The sequence below is a fragment of the Eulemur rufifrons genome, chromosome 2 (assembly GCF_041146395.1).
Source record: "Eulemur rufifrons isolate Redbay chromosome 2, OSU_ERuf_1, whole genome shotgun sequence".
Lineage (NCBI taxonomy): Eukaryota > Metazoa > Chordata > Mammalia > Primates > Lemuridae > Eulemur > Eulemur rufifrons.
Genome location: NC_090984.1, coordinates 31,169,725 through 31,194,981, shown reverse-complemented (window position 1 = coordinate 31,194,981; position 25,257 = coordinate 31,169,725). Strand labels below are relative to the sequence as shown.

General features: G+C 37.1%; 1 protein-coding gene across 7 annotated transcripts in view; it reads right to left on the bottom strand.

Annotated features, from left to right (window-relative positions):
• The window catches only part of CSNK1G1 (casein kinase 1 gamma 1), a 151,150-nt gene that overhangs the window by 41,180 nt on the left and 84,713 nt on the right, over window positions 1-25,257 (bottom strand). For all 7 annotated transcript variants that reach the window (XM_069482798.1, XM_069482833.1, XM_069482824.1 and 4 more), the window contains 3 exons: window positions 24,331-24,400; window positions 3,995-4,146; window positions 2,484-2,718 (listed from right to left, as the gene is read on the bottom strand). In XM_069482798.1, the coding sequence (XP_069338899.1) occupies window positions 2,484-2,718; window positions 3,995-4,146; window positions 24,331-24,400 (457 nt within the window). The remainder of the gene's footprint in view (window positions 1-2,483; window positions 2,719-3,994; window positions 4,147-24,330; window positions 24,401-25,257) is intronic.

Genomic DNA, 25,257 nt, shown 5'->3' with positions numbered 1-25,257 from the left:
GATGCTGTGCTTTTTGTATACCCTGCAGAACCATGAGCTAAATGAACATTTTTTCTTTATAAACTACCCAGCCCTCAGGTATTCCTTTATAGCAACACAAAATGGACGAAGACAGTGGCTAATCTGATGCGGTAACATTAGGTTTAGGACTCTTCAACCCTTGTTCTCCTCCCTCACAAAATTAAGGGGTGATTCTCCCCAAGCCATTTGAAGATATACTTCTCAGTTCTTTTTTCTTCATTATAACATAAAGGATACAACACATTTTAAAAGCAAATAGCATTAGAGTTCCTATGAAAAAACCTCTCTAGTTTGAGACATGGGACAGAGTTTAGAGAACAGTGACAACCATCTCTGTCTATAAGTATTCTCTGTAATAAGAAGAGAACAAAATATGGTGACACCAGCCTGAGCAAGAGCGAGACCCCGTCTCTACTAAAAATAGAAAGAAATGACCTGGACAGCTAAAAATATATATAGAAAAAAATTAGCTGGGCATGGTGGCACAAGTCCCAGCTACCCGGGAGGCTGAGGCAGAAGGATTGCTTGAGCCCTGGAGTTTGAGGTTGCTGTGAGCTAGGCTGACGCCACGGCACTCACTCTAGCCTGGGCAACAGAGTGAGACTCTGTCTCAAAAAAAAAAAAAAAAAAAATATATGGTGACAAGTTAAGTCCGACCTGAAAAACTCTGGTACTCAGGAAGTCCAAGTCTGGAGATAAACTCAAAGTTCCAGCAGGAATGGCAGTACATCAAGAGATGAAGGAACCTAGTCTGATGCACAGTAGATGCTTAAAACATATTCACTGAATATTAAATAAGGATAACTACCATATGGAGTGACCTTACTATTATCAGACACTACGCAAAACATTTTATATAAATCATCCCACAGAACCCTATGTTAACAGGTACAATTATCATACTTATTTTATGTATGAGCTAATTGAGGCTGAGGAAGGAATATTACTGGACTAAAATCACACAGTTATTAAGTAAAAGAGTTGCATATCTTTTTCTTAACCATTACACTGTACCTGACACAAACATAACAACACAGTTACCCATCCCTTGTCTGTTCTTGCCTTTCCTGACAAAAATAATAAAATAAGTACACAAACTGAGTCCAGGAAGTAGGCATTAGAACAATTTCTAGAGTTTGTCAGTTAAACCAAACAATCACGACTTTAATATTTAAGATATAGTCTGTTTCCACACATTATTATGAAGGAAAAAGGGGATATTGAGCATTGTGTAAGAACCACATTAGGCATGGTGCTTTTACATATATTATCCATTCAACCCTCACAACACCCTTGTGAAGTACTACCCTCATTTTACAGAAAAGTTTCAGTGAGGTTAAATAACTTGTCCAAAGTGATACCAATAATAAGTGGCAAAGGACCTTCTAGTCTAATTTTAAAATATCACATTTAGTTAAGAGTTAATGAGAATTTCCATATGGTTACTAAAAAAGTCCTGATAGCATGATTTCTACTCAAGTTGTATCATACTACTTTGTAATATCATTTCTACTCTTCGCTGTCACTAGAACCCTCATGTGAATACATGTGTAACTTACTCAATGAGGCAACTTAGTAGGTATTGTATTGGTCTTTAAGATACTTATTAGGGTGTGATAGTTCATTAATATTTAAAAATCTTATATAATTAGCTAGCTATGTCTATTATCAGGCATGGAACCTGATAATATTCTGATACATGTCTATTCTCTAGGATGTTGATTTTCAAACCTATTTTTTCATTCACCTAGGAACCTTTTCTTTGAAAAGAATCTTCCATGGAAGCCCAATATATAACACAGATAAAAAGGGAAGTCTTTTTGGAGAAGCTGGCAAAGGGCCCAAGCTCTGCCTGCTTGGCATCCCCACTGTTCCTTAGGCTTGTCTTGCAAATACGTTTCCCTTGGGCTAGTTCCTCTTACAAGTAAGGTCTTTTTTTTTCTTGATTAGATCTTTTAGCAAAACTTGTGCTGATACTCTATCCTGAATAAAATTCAAGACTCATGGTAGAACAAATATATTTTCATTGGATAAGAAATTCCTTGAAGAATTACGCATGGATTACACACAGTCAACAGAAGTTTAGTCCAATTTTAGTGAAGCACTCTTCCCCACTGCAGACACCAGTCTAATGTCCTTTTTAGAACTGTTATATATTGTGTCATCATAAGTAAATACCAAATTCATTACCAAACTCATTTAAATGTTATCACCTTTTTACAATAATTCAAGTACTCACACTGCTCAAAACTAAGCATTTGGAAACATAGTGTAAAGAATTAAGAATCTACAAATAGTCAATAGGATACTTAGGAAAGTCATTAACTCACCAACCCAATTTCACTAAGCCTATGAAGCAATAAGAACCACAAATTGTAATGTACAATGAGAATAAAAGTGTTACTGGAATAAAAGATTGTTCTAATGACCTGCTCCTTTCATGGAGCAGGAAATAAACACACCTTTGCCAAGATGCGTGTTGATAGACATGTATCTTGCAGTTCCAGTTAAACTTTTGTGCTCCCTATAAGGTATGTGTTTTTTGGTTTCAGGGTCAATGTATTCCTTGGCCAGTCCAAAGTCTATAATGTGTATAACATGCTCTTTTTTATTGCCTTGTCGGCCAATCAGGAAGTTCTCTGGCTTGACATCTCGATAAATGAGGTTCTTTGAGTGCACATATTCCATTCGAGAAAGCTGAAAGAGAAAAAAATGATGGAAATACTCTAAAGAAGAATATTGGGAAAAGACAGCAAAACATTTTTTTCATCAGCCCAAGGTTTTAAATTATTAAAATAACAAAAAAACTCATCTTTTTTCACCACCCAGAGTGAGTCATTTTACTGACTTGTAAACCAAAGAGTATTTTTGGTCACAAATACATATATAACAAATATCAAGATTAGGAAAAGGGGGATGATACAGTTCAGCTAAAATGATAATACATTTTTACTTCAGAAAATGAGCATTAGAGAGAAAAGATGTACTCCCAGGTAGAATATAAGACTGTTGATGGCCTTTAAGACAGATGCCACTGCCACATTCACCTCCTGCTCACATCTTCCTATCCTCAGTTGGACAAGACATCCCAATCTAGCTCTCATCATTACAGAAATAAGAGAAGTGAGGCCTAGAGAAGTTAATACCAGCCTGACATCACATAGCTAGTTAACATAGAGATAGGACTACAGTTTTTATGTCAAAGCAAATATAACCCAAAATAATAATCATAAAATTATTTCAAATTTCGTTAAGTATTTCTATCTACAAAGCTTTTCTACTTAGTATAGAAAGGGAAGCTCAGATATTTCCAAATTTTTATAGGACAGTGGGAGATTATCACCATTTGAAACAAATAAAGATACATTTGCATTCTTCCAGAGGGCCTGACTAACTTCTCAAAGTAACTGTTGCAAATGTTCCTTAAACTGGTACTGGTGTGTAATTTGGTAGGTGCTACAAGAGCTGCCTCTTCAACTGAATCAGTCTGTGAAAACTGGAGGCCAGAGAATTAAGGCAAATTCTTGGTCACACAAGTTTTGAATCTGAGTGTTAGTGCTAGGGGTTACATCTCCAGTCCTTTCTTGGATGTAACAGTGAAAGGAGAGGGATGACATGACAAAAACCTTACAGCTATATGTTTAAAACCTATAAATAAAACATCAAAGAAATTATTTGCATTTATACAACTCCACCTAATCATCCTCTTTCTCCCTAATCTAAATTATATGCTTCCACTTTAGTTAAGGGCAGAGTGCTGCTCCAAGGTGCAAATTCTTAAAATAGAGCAAACTGCAGATACAGTGTGACTTCTTTGAATTAACTACTTTTGCCCCAGCTAGCTTCCAAGAATCCCATCAAGCCTGTGAGCACTAGTTCACTAGGCATCACATACTGTAAATCACCAAAAAGCCCACAAGGATGTGCCTAGGGGACCAGCCTATTCTCTCCCAGAATAGCAACTCCAACTTACCAACTGGATGGCTATCATTAACACCGTCTTCAAAGTAAATGTTCGGTCACAGAGGTCAAACAAGTCCTCCAAGCTGGGGCCAAGGAGCTCCAGCACCATGGCATTGTATTTCCCACATGGTCCAAAGTAATATACCTGTGGGAGACCTTCACCTGAAAATAGAGGGGAAATGGGGAACAGAATGGGAGACACAAAACCAAAATATGAGACAACTGTATTAGCACTGAGTAAGATATAAAGAAAGTGCAGTTTGTGAGATTTCTATTTTCTTTCTTTGTCCCTACTGGAAATTTAAACTGAGCACATCTTCAATGGAAACTAATAATGGGTGGGAAAGGCTGTCATTGCACAGTATGTTCAAATAAGCAGATATCTAATACTGCAACGCCAAAGGCATTTCCACTGCTATAGAAGACAGAGAATGGTCCCTGACCCATTATTGGAGCAGACTGTAAACTATTTTTCCCAAAGGATGGCCAGAAGTACAATATCATAAAATGTTCAAAGGATGGCTGACTGAGCTCAAAGGCCAGGCTAACAGACCTTGTTGCATTAGCTAGTTTCATTAGCACTCCCTATGCTTACTGCCAAAGCCTCAAGGGCTCTTTGCAACTGTTGCCCCATGGAGAACTCAGATTGAAGAGGCAAGGTCACAGAGAGTGCAACCTGGCCCCAGGCCAGCACAACAGGCTGCCTTCTCACAGGGAGTCTCCACAGTTTTCTGTTTTCTATCAGCTGGAAAAAGTCAACAGACACTTAGTGTTTGATTACTGATAAGTAATTAGGAAAGGAAAAGGGGGGAAAATACAAGGCTGGGTTTTCCCCAGATTTGAAATTCATAGCTATTAAGAAGCCAAAATATAGACTTTCTCATCTAAGTGGTAAACTGTAAATGAATTTCCTCCACAAAGTCCACTGTAAATATGAGGCATTCAGTAAATATATAACTGCTATCATGGAAACAGTGGATACTAATGTGACTACAGAACATTTTAAAAATTATAAATATTTCCACATTTATGTATATCATGGTCTACAGTTGTGTATGTTGTGGATTACTGTCTGCTTCTGCCTCTAAGTTTTTCAGATAACAAAATTCTCTTCATTTTCCTAGTTCCTTATTTGTATGGGTGGGATATATGCAGGCAGAGGTGATATACATCTAATCTCCAGGGCAGGTCTTGTATACCTGGAGTTAATGCAATTCATTGCTATAATGTGTGTATATTTAACTATTTACTGCATTGGTCTATCTTGTTCCACTTAAATATTAAACAACTTGAGTATTTTCTTTAAATATGTTCATTCCTCACTTGTATCCTCTAACATTGTTCCTCCTAGCTCAATAGCTATTTCAATTGTCTTTGTGGTTGTTTTGATTCTCCCTATCTCCAAAAGGAAAAAGGATTTAAAGTGTCTCCCCCCCCCCCCCCCCCGTTGTTTTGAAGAACTCATTTTTCAGTTTAAAATATACAAAATCAAATAGCTGTTACCAATGAGTCCTGCTGAGAAATCCAAGGCAGAACATTCTATCCTAGAACTTTACTGCTTTTATTAATCAGACACATTTGTAAATGCTGTTTGAGGATCTTTTAAATTTATGTCCTATACAAGTTTTTTATGTCACTAAAATGTTATTTTCCTAATATAAATTTTATATTCTTCAAAGCAGGTCATAGCAGTCTGTTGGTTACCTGCCCAATATCCATTCTCCCTTCTTTCTTCTTTCTTTTTTTTCTGAGACATGGTCTCACTCTGTTGCCCAGGCTAGGAGAGTGCAGTGGTGCCATGATAGCTCACTGCAACGTTGAACTCCTGGGCTCAACCTCAAACTCCTGCCTCAGCCTCCCAAGTGGCTGGGACTATAGGTGTGCACCATGACACCCAGCTGATTTTTCTTTTCTTTTCTTTCCTTTTTTCTTTTCTCTCTCTCTCTCTCTCTCTCTCTTTTTTTCAGTAAAGACGGGGGTCTTGCTCTTGCTCAGGCTGGTCTCGAATTCCTGAGCTCAAACGATCTTCCCGCCTCAGCCTCCCAGAGTGCTAGTTCTCCCTTTCTTAATTACAGAACTTCTCATTGTTGCAAATAGCAACTTGCCCAGCTATAATTCCAGCCCCCTTAACAACTGGAAAGACCAATGAGATGGAAGTAGAAATTATTAGATGGGTGGTTCTAGAAAAGTTCTTTTAAGGGAGCTAACTAGAAGGGGAAGTATGACCCTTTGAAGGTCTAGAAGCCATCAAAAAATCACCAGACACACTGAGGATATAAGATAGTACCAAGAATAGATGGAGCAAAAAAGAGACCTTGAGTTCCTGATGGCTGTGGAGTAACCATGCCAATGTAGGACTTCCCTTCTTTCTGAACTCTTTTTTTATCCAAAAGAAAAATCAATCTCTACCTTTACTGAGCTACTATTATTTGGATTTCTTTAAACAGCCAAATCTAATCCTAATTAATAAAGATATTATTTCTTTAGTTGGTTAAATTGGAAATCTGGGCATAATATCCTCTTTCTGAAGTACAAGCTAAAAGTCAGGCCTGATTAGAAATATAACATTGGCATAATTTCCTAGACTTGCTGCCAATACTTAAGGATCAGTTTAAATAAGACAAATGATCTTCTTGTTCTCGACAATCTTTAGTACCAAATCTAGACATCTCTTGCCAGAAATTTCCACGTTTACAAAGAAGTTATAAAAGCATCTTGGGTAATGTCTATAATTCTAACTATAATGTTATTCATAACGCCTACCTAGGAACTTCAAAGAATGAAGAGTTTTTGCTTGGTGCATTATTGCTTTTATTAAGTACCCTGAGACCTCACAACACCCCAGCAGGCTTTGGAATGCTCAAGACAATTTCTAGAACACTGAGTGGCTTTGAAGCATTTCTGGGAGAGGAACTAGGTCCAAGATACTTGTATAGAAAGAGCTCAAGTCAGAATCTTCGATCTAGTATTTGCTTTTGCTACCAACTCTGGCAAATTCCTTAGCCGTTGTGCGTTAGTTTATTGATATGTAAAGTGGAGGGATTTAGATTGGTTAAAATCTAAATTCTGATTATGGCTAGGATTTCCTTCTAGCTACATTCTTGGTTCTTCTTTGTAAATGAATGAAACTTACCTCCATATGACATGAAATATGTGTGGTACCAATTCAAATGTAAGCTGGTAGTAGTACTCAACGGGAAGTGTGTCAATCAGAACCATCTCTAAAACGTTTTTTAAAAAATTAAAAAACATTGGCTTTACCTCATACCCACTGAATCAGAATTTCTAGAAGTAGAAGCAAATATAGATCTATAAGTGATTCTGATGTACGGCCTCAGCTGGAAAATACTGTATGTAGAGAGTGGAAATAAGGGTATTGCTTTGTTTTATGACATATTTTAATATCATGAGGATTCAGAAAACACTGACAAACCAGTCTCTTACAGCAGTTCTTTTAGAACAAAACAACTGGACTCAATACTTTTCAAAGGAAATAATTTTAAGGCTAGTTAAAAGACTTGTCTGTTTAATGTTTCTTAGGTATTACAGAAAATGTACCATGAGTATGAGTCTCTTTGTGAGATGTAGCTGTAATTTATTAGAACTATCTGTAAAGAAAGATGCCCCTGCAAGTTCTATCCTGTGCCTGGTTTCACATGACTGCCCATAAAGTGGTCAGTGCTGGTCGTAAAAGACACAGACAGAGGCTCACTAAGAAAGTTTGTCTCTTTGGTCAGAGATTATCATACAGTAATGGTTTATCACATGGGCTGCATTTAAATGAAAAAATACCACATATTTCACTCTTCTTTTGCAGAGCCATCTCTAATCCACTGCTGAAGAAATTTTTAATTAATCAATGTTATGCTGTGGAACTCTATAACAATACTATGGGTAAAGGCAGATCTTTCAATGCAACATAAGCTATACATGTGGTTTAAAAGGTACTTCCTGTAAATAATTATGACAAAAGGAGAATGAGGTGAGAGAGTTGGGCAAGGTAGATACGAACTGGATTCTTTGATCTATGGTCTATCAGAAACTAAGGTAGTTTTATAATCTCTCATTTGCTCTAAAAATAATGAAGTCTCTCCCTCCTAAATTGGTCAACTGCACAGAAGCCTGGGAATTAAAGAAGTAAACCCTGAATTTTCCTTTTTTGAAGGATTTCGAATAGATTTCATTGTATTTCCTTTAACCACAGGTTAAATCTCTTATAAGCCATAACTGCAAGGTTATATATACACTGTACATATTAATCTTATATATTTTCCCTGAGTAATAGGAAATAGCCTTTCCATCCAATGATAGCATATTCTTATAAACACTGCCAGACTTATGGCTCACACATATAATAAGTTGCACAGAATAGGAAGTGAGGTGTATAACATTATATCTAATTTCCAGTCTGTCATAAATTTAACTTGGGTTAAATACACCAAATCAAGGATAATGGCTTCTTTATAGTCTAAGGTGTTATCTGAAAAGATACCATAATGCATTACGAACGGTAACTACTCTAAGTAGAGATATTTTTAAATGCATATCAGGTTGAGAACTGAAATAGAACCACCTTGAAGCTTTTGGTAATTTGATCATATTACTGCCTAATAATGCCTTTCATTCTTTTTTAAAAACTAAATTACCTAACTATGAAGCAAATTCAAATAAGTTCCATATCCACATTAATATCTGGATGTAAAAAATAATATCTATTTTATATTTAAATGTAAAAAATAGTATGTTGGTGATGACTATCTTCTAAAGTCAGGCTGGAGAAAACCTTGAAGGACATAATGTCCTTGGCAAGCCTCTTCTTTTGCTTTGTTTATATAGTTTATTTTTTAAAGAAAATAGGATGGTTTTTCTCCAAAATTAAACTCTTTCTCTTTTCAGTCTCATCAATGGTAGTGGTTTCTAGCACAACTACTAAATGTTCTATAATGTTTATGATCAGGGATTTACTAATACATGGGGAATTATATCAGGGAAAACAATAATATTAAACATATACACTTAACAAGAAAGCAGAAAGAACAGGCAGATAAGCCAGATGATATTCCATAGGAAGTAGTGAAAGCGAAAAACAAAAGCACAGCCTTTAAAAAGAGAATAACTCTATAAAAACAATACATTATTACAAAGATATAAGATAATACATAGTGTTTCCTTTGAAAATAGAACAGAATCCCTCTCATTTCTCTGAATCTGAAAAATGCCTCTCTACAATATGAACCAGTTCAACATATCAATCTATTAAAAATGCTGCTTTAATAACAAAAAAAGCTAGACCTAGAATTAAGGAATCAGGATTACTTTGTCCGTCCTGTAATGAAAAATGTTTTATAATCATCTTGTTCACAGGCCTCTTGGGAACTGCAATATTGCCAGACATACACTGCTAACACAAGCTCAAATTTGTATGGTGGGAGAAGAGTCCATGAGGAAAGGCAAAAGCAGAGGAATAATCTCGCATTTTTGAGTCACAGAAATTGTTTTTTTTACAGCTTCTCTATTACATCCACACAATTACTAAGGCCTTGAGCCTTAAAGCAGGCTCAAAATCTTATTTATCCAAAGAAGGGAAAGAAAGCTCAAGATAGGACAATTTCTTCTGTAGCAGACAGCATCTAAGACACAAACTTTTAAAAGCATGTTGTATACTGGGGGTGGGGGAAGGGTAACGGGCAGGGGTACTTAATCTTTCCAAAGAAACTAACTCACCTCAGCTGAGTTTACTAACAGACTGACTTTACTGAGTTCGTAAACTATGGGATAAAAAAACTCAGTCTTTCAAATTTTTCCATGTTCCTTAGTATTGTAGTTCCTGTGATTAAGTTATAAAGATGCAATATATATTGAATTTCAAAAGGTGCCTCAAAAGCTAAGAAAAGATGACCAATTCTTCTTAAAACATAGTTGAACAATAGCTAAAAAATCAAGAAAGTTCTAGCAAGCAATTAGAGGAGATGAGAAGGAAAAAATAAGGTTACCCAAAGTACAATGATCCCTTTTCTGACAACCTGCCCCTCTCCCATTACACGTTCTTTGTCCCTGTGTCTGTATTCCCTACTCACAGAAGGCTATTTGAAGGCAGCAACTACCATGTGTTAATTATGTTTGCATGTCAGCACCTAGCACTGGTAGATATGGTAGTAAAATAAGCACTAAGTCAACAAATAAATACAACTCAATGCAATGCACTTGAGTTTCCTATTTGGAATGCCTTATGCTTTCCTCAAAATGCTAAAACACACACACACACACACACACACACACACACAGCAAAGTAAATTCAGATTTTAAATGTGCAGGGAATGCTTACACAATTTTTCTGATTAAATGCTTGATTAAATTTCATGAGAATCTTTTTTTAAAAAAAATAGTTCTGTTAGGCAAGCCACAAGTATGAAGACTCCAAGTAATTCAGAGCTGCAATATTTCTACATTGACTTTCTTCTGTGTATTTTCTTCCATGATGGCCATACAGGGTATCTATAGTTTATCTTGCTGTTCCCATATGTGGGTAAACAACTATGCAAAATTACTCATTATAGTTAATAGCACTGAAAGCTATACACCAACAAATGTCTTTCCCTCTATCAAAACAGCACCTGCCCATCCAAACAGATTAAATGATCTACAAAATTAGTCATCTTAATAGTCTAATATGCAAAGGAAATCTGATGACTTCTTCCTACCCTTTTGCTCTTCCTCTCCATTTATAACAAATTCTTTATTTTGGTCCTGTCTAACTTGGAATTATGTGATCTTTTCTTTACACAAGTAGCCCTTTCTTATTTCACCTGAATCTCATAGTCATCATGTGATGAAAAAGGGGAAAGTACTAATAACCCCATTTTACAGATGAAATAGAAACTCTGAGAAATATTGTATGAACTTTCCTAGGTAACAGGGTTCCCAAATAATACAACCAGATCTCTCAACTCCAACCCAGTTCCCTCTTCCCTATACTAAGCTGTCTGCATTCTCTGACTCTGATGTTCTTTTTCATTTGAGTGGTTGCCAAAGTTATTCTCCATGCTCTCTACCCTATCTCTTCCAAACCATGTGCCTTGCCCTTTTGGTTAATATTTTACTTTTTCCAGCAATTTTCTGTCACCTTTTCAGGACACAAACCCCCCACCGTGCCCCACAAGCAGCTTGATCTGTCCTACCCACTCCCCTTGGTTCCATTATTATAATTATTATTATTTTTTTTTAGAGACAGGGCCTCACTCAGTTGCCCAGGCTGGAGTGCAATGGCCCAATCATAGCTCACTGCAGCCTCAAACTCCCAGGCTCAAGCAATCCTCCCCCTCAACTACAGGAGCATGTCACCACACCTGGCTAATCCCATTATTTTTATATCAGCTTCATGAACACTATCTTTTCATGTTTCCCATGATATGTCCATCTCTCTGCAGTTCTTGAGCCTTGTTAATTCCAAGTCTCTGGTTCGGAACAGGGGCCACCTTTGGCATTACCTTTTTAAATTATAAAAGTGAATACACAGACACACACACATTTTAAACAATCAAACATAACAGCAAATCAAAAGCAATACAAAATATATGAATAAAAAATATTCACAACCATAAAGGCATATTAACAACACTGCACTACAACTTCATTTTTAATTTAACATTATGGGGTGAACATTTTTTTCTTATCAACACATGGACTTACCTCATTCATTTTAATAGCTATATAGCATTCTACTATATGTCATATTTGTTTAATTTTCCCCCTACTGATGGGCATTTAGGTTGTTCCCATATATTTGTTATTAGAAATAGATGTTATAGTGAATAGCTATTGCTTTTGCCTGGCCTGCATTTTTTTTTCTTCTAATAACACCACCTTATTCTTGCAGTGAGAAAGCACCATTTCCTAATGTTACTTCATGTGGTTAAAATGGGATCAACCCATTTCCCACTGCCACCCCAAGGATGTTATTCAAGCCAGATTAATCAGAAATATTCTATCTGCCTGCCCTGGGGAGGTGGGTCAGGGATGGGTGCTTGACCAATGTCAGCACAATGAGAGTCAACTCTAGGACTTCTATGGAATTACAGAGAAGTTTGTTCTCTTTTTTTTTTCCTGATTCCTCAAGTGGAAGGAGCTTAGCCTGGAGCTGCCAGGGACCACCACAAGGAAAGAGCCTATTTGAGAATGAAGCTAACAAAGAGAAGGCAGAGCTCAGAAAAGAAGAGAGACAACATACCATACACCTGAGGAACACGAACGGAGAGTGTTGGTCCTGGATCTAGGCAACCTAAGGTGAAAATATTTCTCTTCTCCTCTCTCCCCCTCTCCTCCCTTTCCCCTTTCTCTCTCCCTCCCTCTCCCCACTTTCTCTCTCAAGTGAGCTTGAACTAGGACTCTACCCTTTGCAAATAAAAACATCTAGACAAATATGCACACAGCACTGCAAAAAATCTTTGTGCTGCGGCCGGCAGGGCGCGGTAGCTCACGCCTATAATCCTAGCACTCTGGGAGGCTGAGGTGGGTGGATAGTTTGAGTTCAGGAGTTCCAAACCAGCCTGAGCAAGAGTGAGACCCCGTCTCTACTAAAAATAGAAAGAAATTAGCTGGACAACTAAAAATATATATAAAAAATTAGCCGGGCATGGTGGCACATGCCTGTAGTCCCAGCTACTCGGAAGGCTGAGGCAGAACGATCGCTTGAGCCCTGTAGTCTGAGGTTGCTGTGAGCTAGGCTGACGCCACGGCACTCTAGTCTGGCCAACAGAGTGAGAATCTGTCTCAAAAAAAAAAAAAAGAAAAAAAAAATCTTTGTGCCTACATGTATATGAATGTATCTTGAAGGTAACTTCCTTGAAGAGGAAATGTTTGCATATTTAACATTTTAGTATATGGTGTTAAACTGCCAGAGTTCTATAAATCCTTTTTGGTCCCTGGTATGTCTCCAGTCCTGTACCTGTTTTCAACATTTAGCGCTATAGTTCCATTAGTTGAGTATCTAGGTCCATGGGGTACTTAAAAATGCTTTTAGAACCTGCCTTGACCTATTATTTCCAAAGCCCTAGGACTAGAGTTATCTCCTCTCTTATACTTTGCCAGAGTGTTGGGAAGAGTCTCCTAGCTTTTTATAAAAATTATCACAGATATTTCAAAGTCAGAAAAATCCTTCCCTCCCACATAATTTGCTCAGTGCTATTATTTCTAATTAGTGCTAATTAGAAAATTTCACTCAAAGCATCACAAAACTCTAATGGCAATAAACTCCTTTACAGTTTATGAAATGTTTTTATATAGCTTCTCCCATTCCTAACAAGCACATAGGGTACTACTATCTCATTTTTATAGGTAAAGTAATTGATCTGAAGTGACTTGCTCAGGTTCTACGGTAAATGAGTGGTACAGCCAGGACCTGAAACCCCTACTTCTGCCTCCAAGTCTCAGGCTCTTATGCTAACTACACATACCTATCTGTGCCCTAAGTTCACAGACATTCAGAGTGGCAGCTGGTACTACTAGGTCACACTACTTTGACAGGAATTTAACCAATTTTTTAAAGCTTTAGTAAAATATAGTGTGTACATGAACTTAAAGGACAATCACAAGATACTGATGATAATGTTCATAGATTATGAACTCAAGTAATGAAGAAAGAAATACTACCCTTACAAAAGTACAGGCTAGACTACATCAGGAGTGCACTAGTGGTATTTTTAAAATACAACTACCAAGGTGTCAATCTTCAAATGAAGCCTAATAAATTAAACACGTCATTTAGGAATTCAGAAGACAATCTGGCATATGCTTAGATTAATACAGAAAGTATAAAAAGCAGATAAGCATATGTTTTCATTAACTTTCGGCCCATTTAATAAGCTGTTTCCAGAAGTGCCCTGACTGGAAAAACAAAACCCACTAAAGAGTAGTCTAATTACAGCACAGAGGCACAATGTGCCCTATTATTGAACTCTCTTAATATTGTAATACTCTTCCTTAAGCATCAAAAAGGCCCTGGGAAAGTAAAGCGGTAAGTGTCACTATCATTTTCTGAATGGGATAGTAGAGGTTAAGTGGCTTGCCACAGAATAACTGGTCAACGGAACAGATGCTGCAGCCTACTATCCTTTTCTCACTTGAGCTTTACCCAGATATCTCTGCAGTGAGAACAGATGTGACCTGATGGAGCATTCAAAATGAACTTATAATTTTGGTCACTGAGGAGGCATGAAGACTTCCAAGGAAGCAAAGCCAATTCATTTATCTTGTTGATTTTCAGTTAGTCTGAGGAATAAATGTTGCGATGTCCCTGTTTCCAGTTTCAAATTCAATTAATTTCAAAGCATCTGATGGCCAGTTTGTCCATTCATCAACTATCACAAGCGAGAACAGGGTGAGCAGTAAAGAGGGGCCATCTAACCTTGACTGAAAGGGTTGGGAAAGGCTTCAGAGCAGGCTTACAGGCTGAGTCTTGAAGGAGGGTTAAGAACTGATTAGGCTGGAGTGGGGAGAGTGTCCTCTTGCTTGCTGAGGGAGCAGCAAGCATATGGGTAGCTAAAAGCGCAGGGCAAAAGCAATGTAACAGCTCTTTGAAATTAGAAATATGAAGACTATTTTGCTCTCACTTGGAGTTTCTTTTAATTTTGAACCACCAGGTAGAAAAATTATGGCAGAGGTCATGAATAAAATGGCAGAGGAAAGGAAAGAGATATCTGAGTAAATAAAAAGATCAAAAAAGTAAAAAAGGAGAAAATTAAGTATTTTATCTGAGTATTATACACCCATACTGCCTTAGCACATCTTTAATAAGATTATTACAGAATGTATTTTCTTTTAAGTGTACACCAAGAACATACTATTGTACTACAGCAGCTGTCTAACATAAATACAATGTGAGCCACTACTAAGACCTATGAATTTAATTTAAAATTTTCTAGAAGCCACATTTAAAAAGTAAAAATAAAGGTAAAACTAACTTTAATAGTATATTTTATTTAACTCAAATGCAAACTATCATCACTTCAACATGTAATTAACTTTAAAATTACATTTTTAACTCTTTTGAGGGGGGGTACTAAATTTTTGAAATTCTGTATTTTATACTTACAACACATTCAGATTAGCCACATTCCAGATGCTCAATAGGCATGTGGCTAGTGGCATAGCTCTGAAAGGAGTTATGAAAGATATAAGGCTGGCTTATGTACCCAAGTGGAGCATAAAAGAGTCTTATACTTAGCAATCTGCATGACCCCAACCAAGAAGACTTCCCCAGCTCACAATTCTCTCTTTCCAATGAACTCTCTAGAACTGCTGATTCTACTCATCTAGAGCCAATCACAGATTGTCTCCTTTTCAGAATATAAGCCAAGAACAGTGGCTATCTTGTTCACCACTGTATCATCAGGACTTAGCTTAGAATAGTACTTAACTCAAGTGGGATGCTCAATGAATACCTCTTCAATAACTGCATGAACAGACATATACCAGTCTCTGGACCTTGGCTTATTTTCTACTTGGAAGGCTTTCCTTACTCTTCCATTTTAACATGTCCGTATAAATCATACCCCTTTTTATAAGAAGTTCAGCACCATAGATGTCACCTTCTCTAAAGTCTTCCCTGTTTTCCAAAATTAAAAATCATTTTTTTCCTTCAGAACTTCCATATCATTTTATATACATCTTAAAAAATATATAACAGCCCACTGTTTTAGCTTGTGATTATAGTTACTTACATACATCAGTGAGCTCCTTGAGAGTAACAAAACTAACATTTTATCATGAACATACTGAAAGCTCACTAAACATTAAATTCTCTTTCCAATGAGGCTCTTGTGTCCTGAAGGGAAGAAATCATCTTATTTATAATTCTGTGGCCCTCAAATTACCCACCATAGTGCTAGGGGACAGCAGTATGTTTCTGTTAGTGAAAACTTTCTCCTTGTATTATCACTAAGGTAGTTATTAGTAAGAGATTATCTAGTGGCTGGAAAGAGATAATAAATTAAAGCAATATGATAGCAAGGAATGTCTCTGTGGCTTAAAAAAAAAAAGCAAAATATCAAGTATAAAGAAAAATGAAAATGCAGAAAAACGTTAAAAGTGTGTTACACTGCTGAAAGCACAAGAATGCAGAGACATACATAGCTGACAAACTCTTCTTTTAATGGGTGGAATATAAATTACTTTTGTAGAAAGAAGATGACAATATAATTGGTCTCGTATGTTAAAAATGTATCTTTTTGTTGGCTTTTGTCTTAAGCATGCTTATAAACAAGTTACATTCTACAAATATGAAAGGGGTTAGCTAGCAACTGGGTTACTATTTTGATAGTAGGCATGAGGAGTTATCTATCTTTATGTAGTCTGTTACTGGAACCTAAGGAAAATATTTTCTTACCAATGACACTGCCAGGCACTGGAAAATGACTAGCTAAGTTTTAATGTAAGACAGTAGATACATATTTCTATCTTCCCATAACCCACAGGCATAATTCATTTCAATGGTTCATCTCTTTCTTTCCATAGTACTCCATAGCTTTGGGGACGCTAAATGTTATCTCCCTTCTAAACGATTTACCTTGTCATACTGTGAGGTAGGAGGAGGAGTGAGTGAAGGCTGTGGTCAGTCCTATGATGGTCACTGAGCTTACTGTATCCCTATTTTGGACTGAAACTTCCCCTGTCTTTGATCTCCTTAAGTAAGCATTCTCTAAGGGCAGTTGCTACTCAGTGCCTGAGGAATGGCTGTGAGGATATGGAAGGAAGAGAAACACGCAGGTATATATTAATATTAATATTAATAGTAAGAGAGCTTTGAGTAAAGACAAAAAAGTCAAGCATGATCTAGAATTAAAAGGAAAAAATGGCAACACAACCTTTAGGGTCTTTCAATTTTTATTTATAAGCAAGCTTTCACTGACCAGGCTTCAGTGACTGACCTTTTCCAAATCTCTGCCTGTGTAAGTTCTATATCATTTTGTGGACCTAATCAAAACTCTCCAGCCCAGTTCACTTACATATAAGTTACTTGGGTCTATTTTTGGAAGCTTTCCTTCTATTTTTTCATGTCTCTTAAAAGAAGACAAAATCAAAGTAACAAATTCTGCCTTCACACTGAGCAAATACCTCTAGCAGTTCTGCACTTTGTAAAACAACACACTGAAAAGGTGTCAGCACTTTGTGTTACTGTGAGGTGTATACAGGCCAAACAATTTCTATAATAAACTCACAACACTCTATTTGTAATTAAAGAACTTATTGGTCCAAAATATTTAAAATAGAAGTGTTTTTCTTTTTCAGGGAAAAAGATTCTCTCAAATTTTATTTATGTAATTAAAGATAATTACTCTAAATGTCTCAGAGCTATTTGAGAGCTTTAAGGGGCAAAGAAGGGCCACATGGAGTTTGGCTCTAACAGATAAGCCAAGTCTCTTACAGCATTACATACGAACTTTCTTCCCCTTATATTATACTTCAGCATATAGTAGAGTACTACAGTAGAGTACACTGTTAGCCATAATATGAGAAATGTTCCAAAAATACCAGTTTTGGCTCCCCCCCTCCCGCCCCGAACTAGTGTAGTTAGTTAATAAAGTTAAGGTCATCAAGTGGCATCCTTGGAAGAATAGATGGAAATTTATAGTATCACTATTTTTAGCTCCATTAAAAAGACTAGCAATTATTAGTACTGAGTATGTGAATTACACCGTTCCAAGCCCAGTAAATAAAACAACCTTTTCTGGTTTTTTCCTCACAGAATTAAACATTAGCCATAGATTGGACTTAAGCTGCAACATCAATGGAAGCATTTAAATGTCCTTTAAAAATGTTTCCTGACAATGTAGGTGGATTTGGAATATCTCTCCCCTCTCCGGTCCCTTTCCCTATCTAAGGAAAAGATGACCAGACCACGCTTTCCCTTGTCTAAAGTTTGTTCCATATACTATGACAGAGCTGCTTTTCACATACTGATCTCAGGTTCTTGCTACTGACTCACCAACTCAGGCACACTTTTATATTTACGTTCTGCTCCCTAAGAGGAACAATTGTGACACTGGTGCTGTTCCTTCTGTAAAGTAGATTCAAAGGCTCAGATATCTTCAAACACCCCTCTCACCCTTTATCCAGTGGACAAGACTATAACTTTTTGTTTGTTTTTACTAATAATATGAGGCTTCTGCTATTGACCTAATATGTACTTATTTCAAATAGGCCGCTCACACAGAAGGAGCAGTTCCTCAGGGAGTAAAATTTGGCAGTTTTGTTTTTTTTCCCCCAAACTAGTGTAGTTAGTTAATAAAGGTTCAGATCATGAAGTGGCATCCTTGGAAGAAGAGATGGAAGAATAGATGCTCAAGCTGGAGAGCAGTGGCCCAATCATAGCTCACTGCAGCCACGCACTCCTGAGCTCAAGCAATCCTCCCACCTCAGCCTCCCAAGTAGCTAGGACTATAGGCGAGTTCCAACTCACCTGGCTTGCCTCTCTTAATAGAGGACCGAAGCAGGTTTATCTCCTAAGATGATTCTTTTCCAACAAGAGCTGGCAAGTACAACTCACTGTGGAAGGGGCAGCTCTCTTTCTGGGAGTAATCACTGCCCTGTGCAAGCACATCACACAGTTAGTTGCTTACCATTGTCCTGTCATACTGTTAACTATTTTCTCCCAGTTCTTAAGCCCCATTCTTAGAGACTCTGGTCTCTGTTGAGTGGTGGGGCTCATGAGATCCTGTACTCTCTGAGTACCTGGACCAGGATTGGAAAGGTGACCCAACCTGGGTCAGACAGTCTCATTCTTAGGAACTTGAAATTGTGACAGAGGGGCTCCAATCAATCTCTGCTGGTGCTTAAATTGAGGATAAGGGCTGTGCGGGAGGCTTTTTCCTACCAAATGTAAGGAGAAGCAGAGAAGGCTGTAATGTGGAAAAAATGATTCAGATGAACATAAGCTAAGGCAAGAGATTTTACAGCCCTAAGCAGAAGGAAAGTCAAATAAAGAGTGTCAAAAACAGGAAGAGTTGGACAGAATGCCAGGGACAAAGAGTAGTTGTCTTGGTCCCTAGAGGTTTCCCAAGTGGTTTGTTCTATTCCCTAGTGAGGTCTGTATATTTCTTTCCTTGGTTCCATGACATGTCCTTGTGGTCTTCCAGTAAATCTTCCTTTTGTGTTTAAGCTAATTTGAATAGATTCTATTCTTTGCAATTCAAACAATGTTGCTGGGCACAGTGGCACATGCTTGTAATCCCAGCTCCTTGGAAGGCTAAGGCAGGAGGATCAATTCAGTCCAGGAGTTCAAGTCCAACCTGGGCAATACAGCAAGACCCCTTTCTCTAAAAGAAATTTAAAAGAAAAAGGAAAAACACCAGTGTTGACTAAGACACATATATGTCTTATATGCAACTGCTCATCTACCTTTCTCTCTCTTTTTTTTTTTTTTTGAGACAGAGTCTCACTCTGTTGCCTGGGCTAGAGTGCAGTGCCATAATCACAGCTCACTGCAACCTCAAACTCCTGGGCTCAAGTAATCCTACTGCCTCAGCCTCCCGAGTAGCTTGGACTACAGCTGCACGCCACCACGCCTGGCTAATTTCACTACTTTTTGTAGAGATGGGGTCTTGCTCTTGCTCAAGCTTCATCTACCTCCTCTTAAACCAAAATTTCCTAAATATTCATTACATATAAGATACTACATTAGATGCTTTAAGGGAGGAAAGAGAAAATAAGATAAATTATTAAGACACAGACTCTGCCTTTAGGGAACTTACTGGTAGAAAACAGAGGTAAACAGCTAACGTGATACTAGAAAGATCTTAAATCAAGCCTTTCATTAAAAATTAGTAAAATGAAAGAAGAGGCTTAAGAACCAAATTTACTTAATCAAATAAAATCATACATGCTTGGGAAAAAATTTTTATGAAAATAAAAAACTACCATAAATTATTTTATAGATGTGCATACATTATTATATATATGTGTATACATACATACACTTTGCATTACTGTATATATTATTAATTCTTATCCATAATGTGCAGTATATATTTATTGAACATGATCATATACACAAATCCAGTTAGACTATACTCTATGGGCAATCTAAGGGATTTGTCAAAGCTAACTTTGATTATATGTGATTTTCACCTAATGATGTGCTAATTTTAGGTCCTAACCTCACACGTGACTTCATTATAGTTAACAGTGGGTTTCCTGAGAAAAAACTATTACCCTTGAAATCCTAGCATAAGATACCTGTAAACTAGTAGACAGCTGTGATCTGTGATAACTGGTGTTGGTCTAGTTATTTGACATTATTATGCTATTCCAAGACCCAACTAAACTGAAATATGGTGTTGCGAGAGGTATCTTAGGTTTTGAACAAAGCCTCTAGACTCAAATTAGTGCCCCATAGACTCACTTGCTACTAACGGCCCCATTTTGACAGTTTGTCAATACAGGAATTATGACAAAGTAGAAAATAGAACACACAGGAAATATAACAAACTAGCACAGAGATAAGCCCCAGCAACTTACTAACATTTTATCTTTCTTGATTCATTTTCAATATTTCAATTATTTTTAAATAATAACATTCATCTTGTTTAACTTATTTTACCCCTTTAGTATCATATATCTCAAATCTATATTGGATAATAAAGCTAAAAGACTCTATGAACTGTTTGAAATTTATACCTTATGGCTTCAATAAACAGATCCTCATCTTACCTTTACATCAAAAAGATTTTAATAAAAAATATATATAGTATTTTTTATAGACTAAGAAAATACATAATGTCCATAGTACCTGTAAGTGGAGAGATCAAATCTTTCTTACATGTATAATATATATATATATATATATATTTTTTTTTTTTTTTTTTTTTTTGAGACAAAGTCTTGCTCTGTCGCCCCAGCTAGAGTGCAATGGCATCATCACAGCTCACTGCAACCTCGAACTCCAGGGCCTGAGTGATCCTCCTGCCTCAGCCCCCACAGAGTGTTAGTATTACAGGTGCGAGCCACTGCACCTGGCCTATATTTTTTTCTAAACTTTCAGCGATGTTAGTTTTCTTTAGAACTTCCAAATTACTTTTTTTAGATGAAACTTTTTTTTCCTTCTGGGAAGCTGCACATAGACAACTGCAAATACCTTCTCTAAACTTATTCCCCGATTTAGGTAGCAGTGGCAGATCTAAAGAGCTATTTTTGCTGAACTGTAACTGTTAAGCACAGAGCCAAGCAAAAAGTTGATGACATATGCCCACTGGTTCAATGTGATTGGGTCCAAATAAATCTCTAGCCACTCATTCACTTACATACTGTCTATCGCTGCTTGTAAGTTAGGAACAATCTCTAATGTTCATGTTCACATTTATAATGAGGCTGTGAAATCTTGTCTACTTTCTTATCAACTGACCTACTTTCAAAATAAATTTCTTTTTCTTGGCCATTCACAAGAAATATTTTTATTAATAATTTGGTAAAAATCTAAAAAGGCAAGCTTATTAAATCTTCCTAATATCTTTCTGCTACTGGACTACTTATAACGGCTTACCATGTGGCAGAACTACGCTGGGCCTTGAGATACATTTGAGATACAAGGGTGAAGAAGGCACCCTTGATCTTACGGGTGGGGGGAGGAAATATGCAATTACTATTTTTTTAAAAAGTCAATATCTAATCATCAACAGGATAACAGAATCAGGATTTTTAACATATCCCAACACAGTAATGATGGGATAAAACAAAATGAAATTTAAGAAGTTTAGGTGCTCAAAACCAATTATACAACTAATAAAAAGTCTTGATTGATGGCAGCTTATATTAAAAAATATTTATAGATTTCAGTTGAGTACAACTCCATACAAGCACAAGTCAACTATGTGAAATGGCTGTTAAAAAGCTACCATATGTGGTTATCACTTCACAAATGTATACATGTATCAAAAAATCATGTACATCTTAAATATGTACAATTTTTAATTGTCAATTATACCTTAATAAAGCTGTGACAAGCTAATGTAAATTAAGAGAATGTTACGCCCAGATAAAAGAGGACAGTAATCCCACTGTCTCCATATCCAGAGTTACTTGTCTTGTTTTATGAGGCTCACTTAAGAGGAACATCACAAAACTAGGGGTGTTGTATGTGTATGTGCCCATCCTTTCTAGTGGAGCAATGATAGTGAAGTATCTGTAAGCCATGTTATGCAAAAAGGCAGAAGGAACTGAAGACACCTGCCTTAAAAGAAGACTTGGAGGTGGATGGTAAAGGGGGCAGTATATGACACCTGTGGAGAATGCCTCTGAGCAGGTAAAAGAAGGCCCAACTGCGCCCCACAGGGGGGAAAAAAAACAGGCAATTTTTGGCCCAATATGAAGAACTTCAAATACCTTGGTCTTTCCAACAATGAGGTGCCTTGAAAAGTGCTGAACTCTATGGTTAGAAGTAGTCATGCAGAAACAGATGACCATTCATTAAGAAAATCTAAAAGCAATTCTTATGGGGGGGATTTGAAAAAGATATCTAAAGCTCTTCCTATCTTGGAAAAGCTTGTGGCTATGCTGTTAGTTGCAGGCAGGAGTATTAAGTAGACAACACCCACCACAGCTACTTAAAGAGCAGTGGATGAGCTCAAGAAGCAGAAAAGAGGCCAGCAATCACTACTGAACTTCATACAAGACCTAGAAGATTTTGTGAGTTGTAGATGATTGTTATAAACGGTACTGGGAGACCAATGATGGCCAGCCTACCTATCAGCCAACAGCCAGCCTGACCACTACAAAAGAGCCCTCCTATTCCCACGGATGGATATTATGATGCACCAGTCTCAGAGCTTCCAGTTTTTCCTTGCTGCCTTAAGTGAAAGGCAATATTTATGGTCCCCTTTCCCTATTTACTTCTTGTTTTCAGTGCACAGAGCATGCTGAAACTTCAAGAATCTGCAATATTCTGTATTTGGGGAGAGTACAAACCCAACAGCAGAGATGTTGTTCCTATATAACAAGTTCATGGAATTTTTTTTTTTGGTTCCATATTGAAAAGGGAAGACTGGCCTGACTCGGTGCATCTGTTTGGAAGGGCTTACAGAGGAAATACTAAAAACTGGCTTGGTCACTTCCCCACTCAAACCTCTAAATTGGGCTAGACTGAGCAAGTTTTTACCTGAGTCTTAGATTTATAAGACATGTACAAACATGCTTATAAGCGAGCTATGACAGTCATTACCCTGAGATTTTTGAAACCTGGATAACATTATGAAACCAGGAACAATATAAGAGGAACAATTAAAATTTAGTTCTGGAGCATCAGAGAAGATAAGCCTCAAGTTATATATACATCCTGTGAACTCAGTTGCCAGTCTTAATTCTTATGTCAGGAACACTCCCATCAACCAACAAATATATACCGAAAGGCTACTATGAGCAAGAACTCCTATTGTTGAGTTCACCATGGCCTCCCTAGGATATGACTATAACTGATAATTGGTCAGCGTATAGTAAGACTTGAATAAGATTCAATGGCTCTTATATAATTCTATGTATTTTAGGAAGACTCAAATTCCCTCAATAGTACCTTCGATAGTGGTGCTTGAATTTGGAGCCATGTTTCAGTCATTCACATAAAACTATCACACTGAAGGAATCATAAAGTAGAGGAATTTCTACTAATGTCAGATAATGAAACTAGCTCTGAAGGATTTCATCTTCTGAGAGTTGTCCTACAGATGCAACCCCACTTAGGGTTAGTAACACTTGCTTAGTCAAAACATTTTTCTGGAAGCCAGTAAAATACTTCAAAAATTAGAACTTTTAGGTAAAAACAGACTTTTCTTAAAACTATAAATTTGATTTTTGAACATCACCAAAGGTCATAGAATATTACAATCACATGGATAGATTTTGAAAATTAAGAACAATGGATAAAATGACAGTGCTGTGGTATTTCAGGATGTGTGTATTTTAGTATGGCTTTACAACAGACAGTCTCAATGTAGTAAAATACAGCTTGCAAATTACCAATCTTTCTGCCTTTATTTTGGTATATGTAAAGAAATGAGAAAACAATGAATGAACTACCAAAAAGCAAATCCCCCATAACATGTGAAATTCAGGCAGGTGAAAGCATTTGAAGGTCGCTCTGTGGACACAGTGATGGCACCATAGATCTCCAATCAACCAATGCAACCGCCCTCCCAGGAACCAGAGGCAAGTTGCTCTTTGGTTGACAATGTTTATTTACCTATCCAGCAAGCAGGGGAGATATGTGGTCTGGTAAGAAATCTAAACCAGACAAGAAAATGTGTATATTTTAGGGCCTCCTGCTAAGCTATATGCTAAGTAAATAGAGAAAAAGACTTGACTTACCCGCACTGCCAAGCTGTTTATAAAACCTGTACTCTAAATGAAGCTGCGGAGCACGTGATTTTATTGGTTCCTGAAACCCAAGAAGAAAAAATGTGATCAGATTTAGACAAATGGGATTTTTCCATTCCTAGATTTTCAGAGTAGGAAAATCTCTGGATTTCCTACTAAGGAAAGGGCTAAGATCACTTAATGTTTTAGAGATGATATTGCTGTATGATAGCTTTTTCTTACCACAATTTGCTTTAGACAGCACAGCTAAGAGAAGATGAAGCTGAATTACATACAACCCCTTCCAGGGATAAATAAAAATAGACTCTGCAAAAGTCATCATTTAGGGATAGCTCCATCACCATAAAATTTTCTGAAATGTATTCTCCAAGGAAACCAGATGCCAAACCTTTTAAAAAATACCAGCATGTATTTCCTGCTTCTTTTATTATGAATTCTGGGTGTTACACAGTTTTACTATTAATATTTTTAGAAAAATAATATATGCTCAGAAAAACATTCATATATACCAAAATCATAAAGAAAGTAAAAATAATCTGAGAGTCTACCATTTTAAAGATAGCCACTGTTAACATTTTGGTGACTGTCCTTCCTAGAATTTCCTTCCTTTTGTTTGTTTGGTTTTTTTTTTTTTTTTTTTGAGACAGTATAGACAGTGTCTACTTTGTCACACAGGCTAGAGGTGCAGTAATGTGATCATAGCTCACTGCAACCTCAAACTCCTAGGTTTGAGCAATCCTCTTGCCTCAGGCTCCTGAGCAGCTGGACTACAGGCACGTGCCACCATGCCCAGCTAATTTTTCTATTTTTAGTAGAGATGGGGTCTTGCTCTTGCATAGGCTGGTCTTGAATTCCTGGCCTCAAGTGATCCTCCCACCTCGGCCTCCCAAAGTGCTAGGATTAGAGGCTGGAGCCACT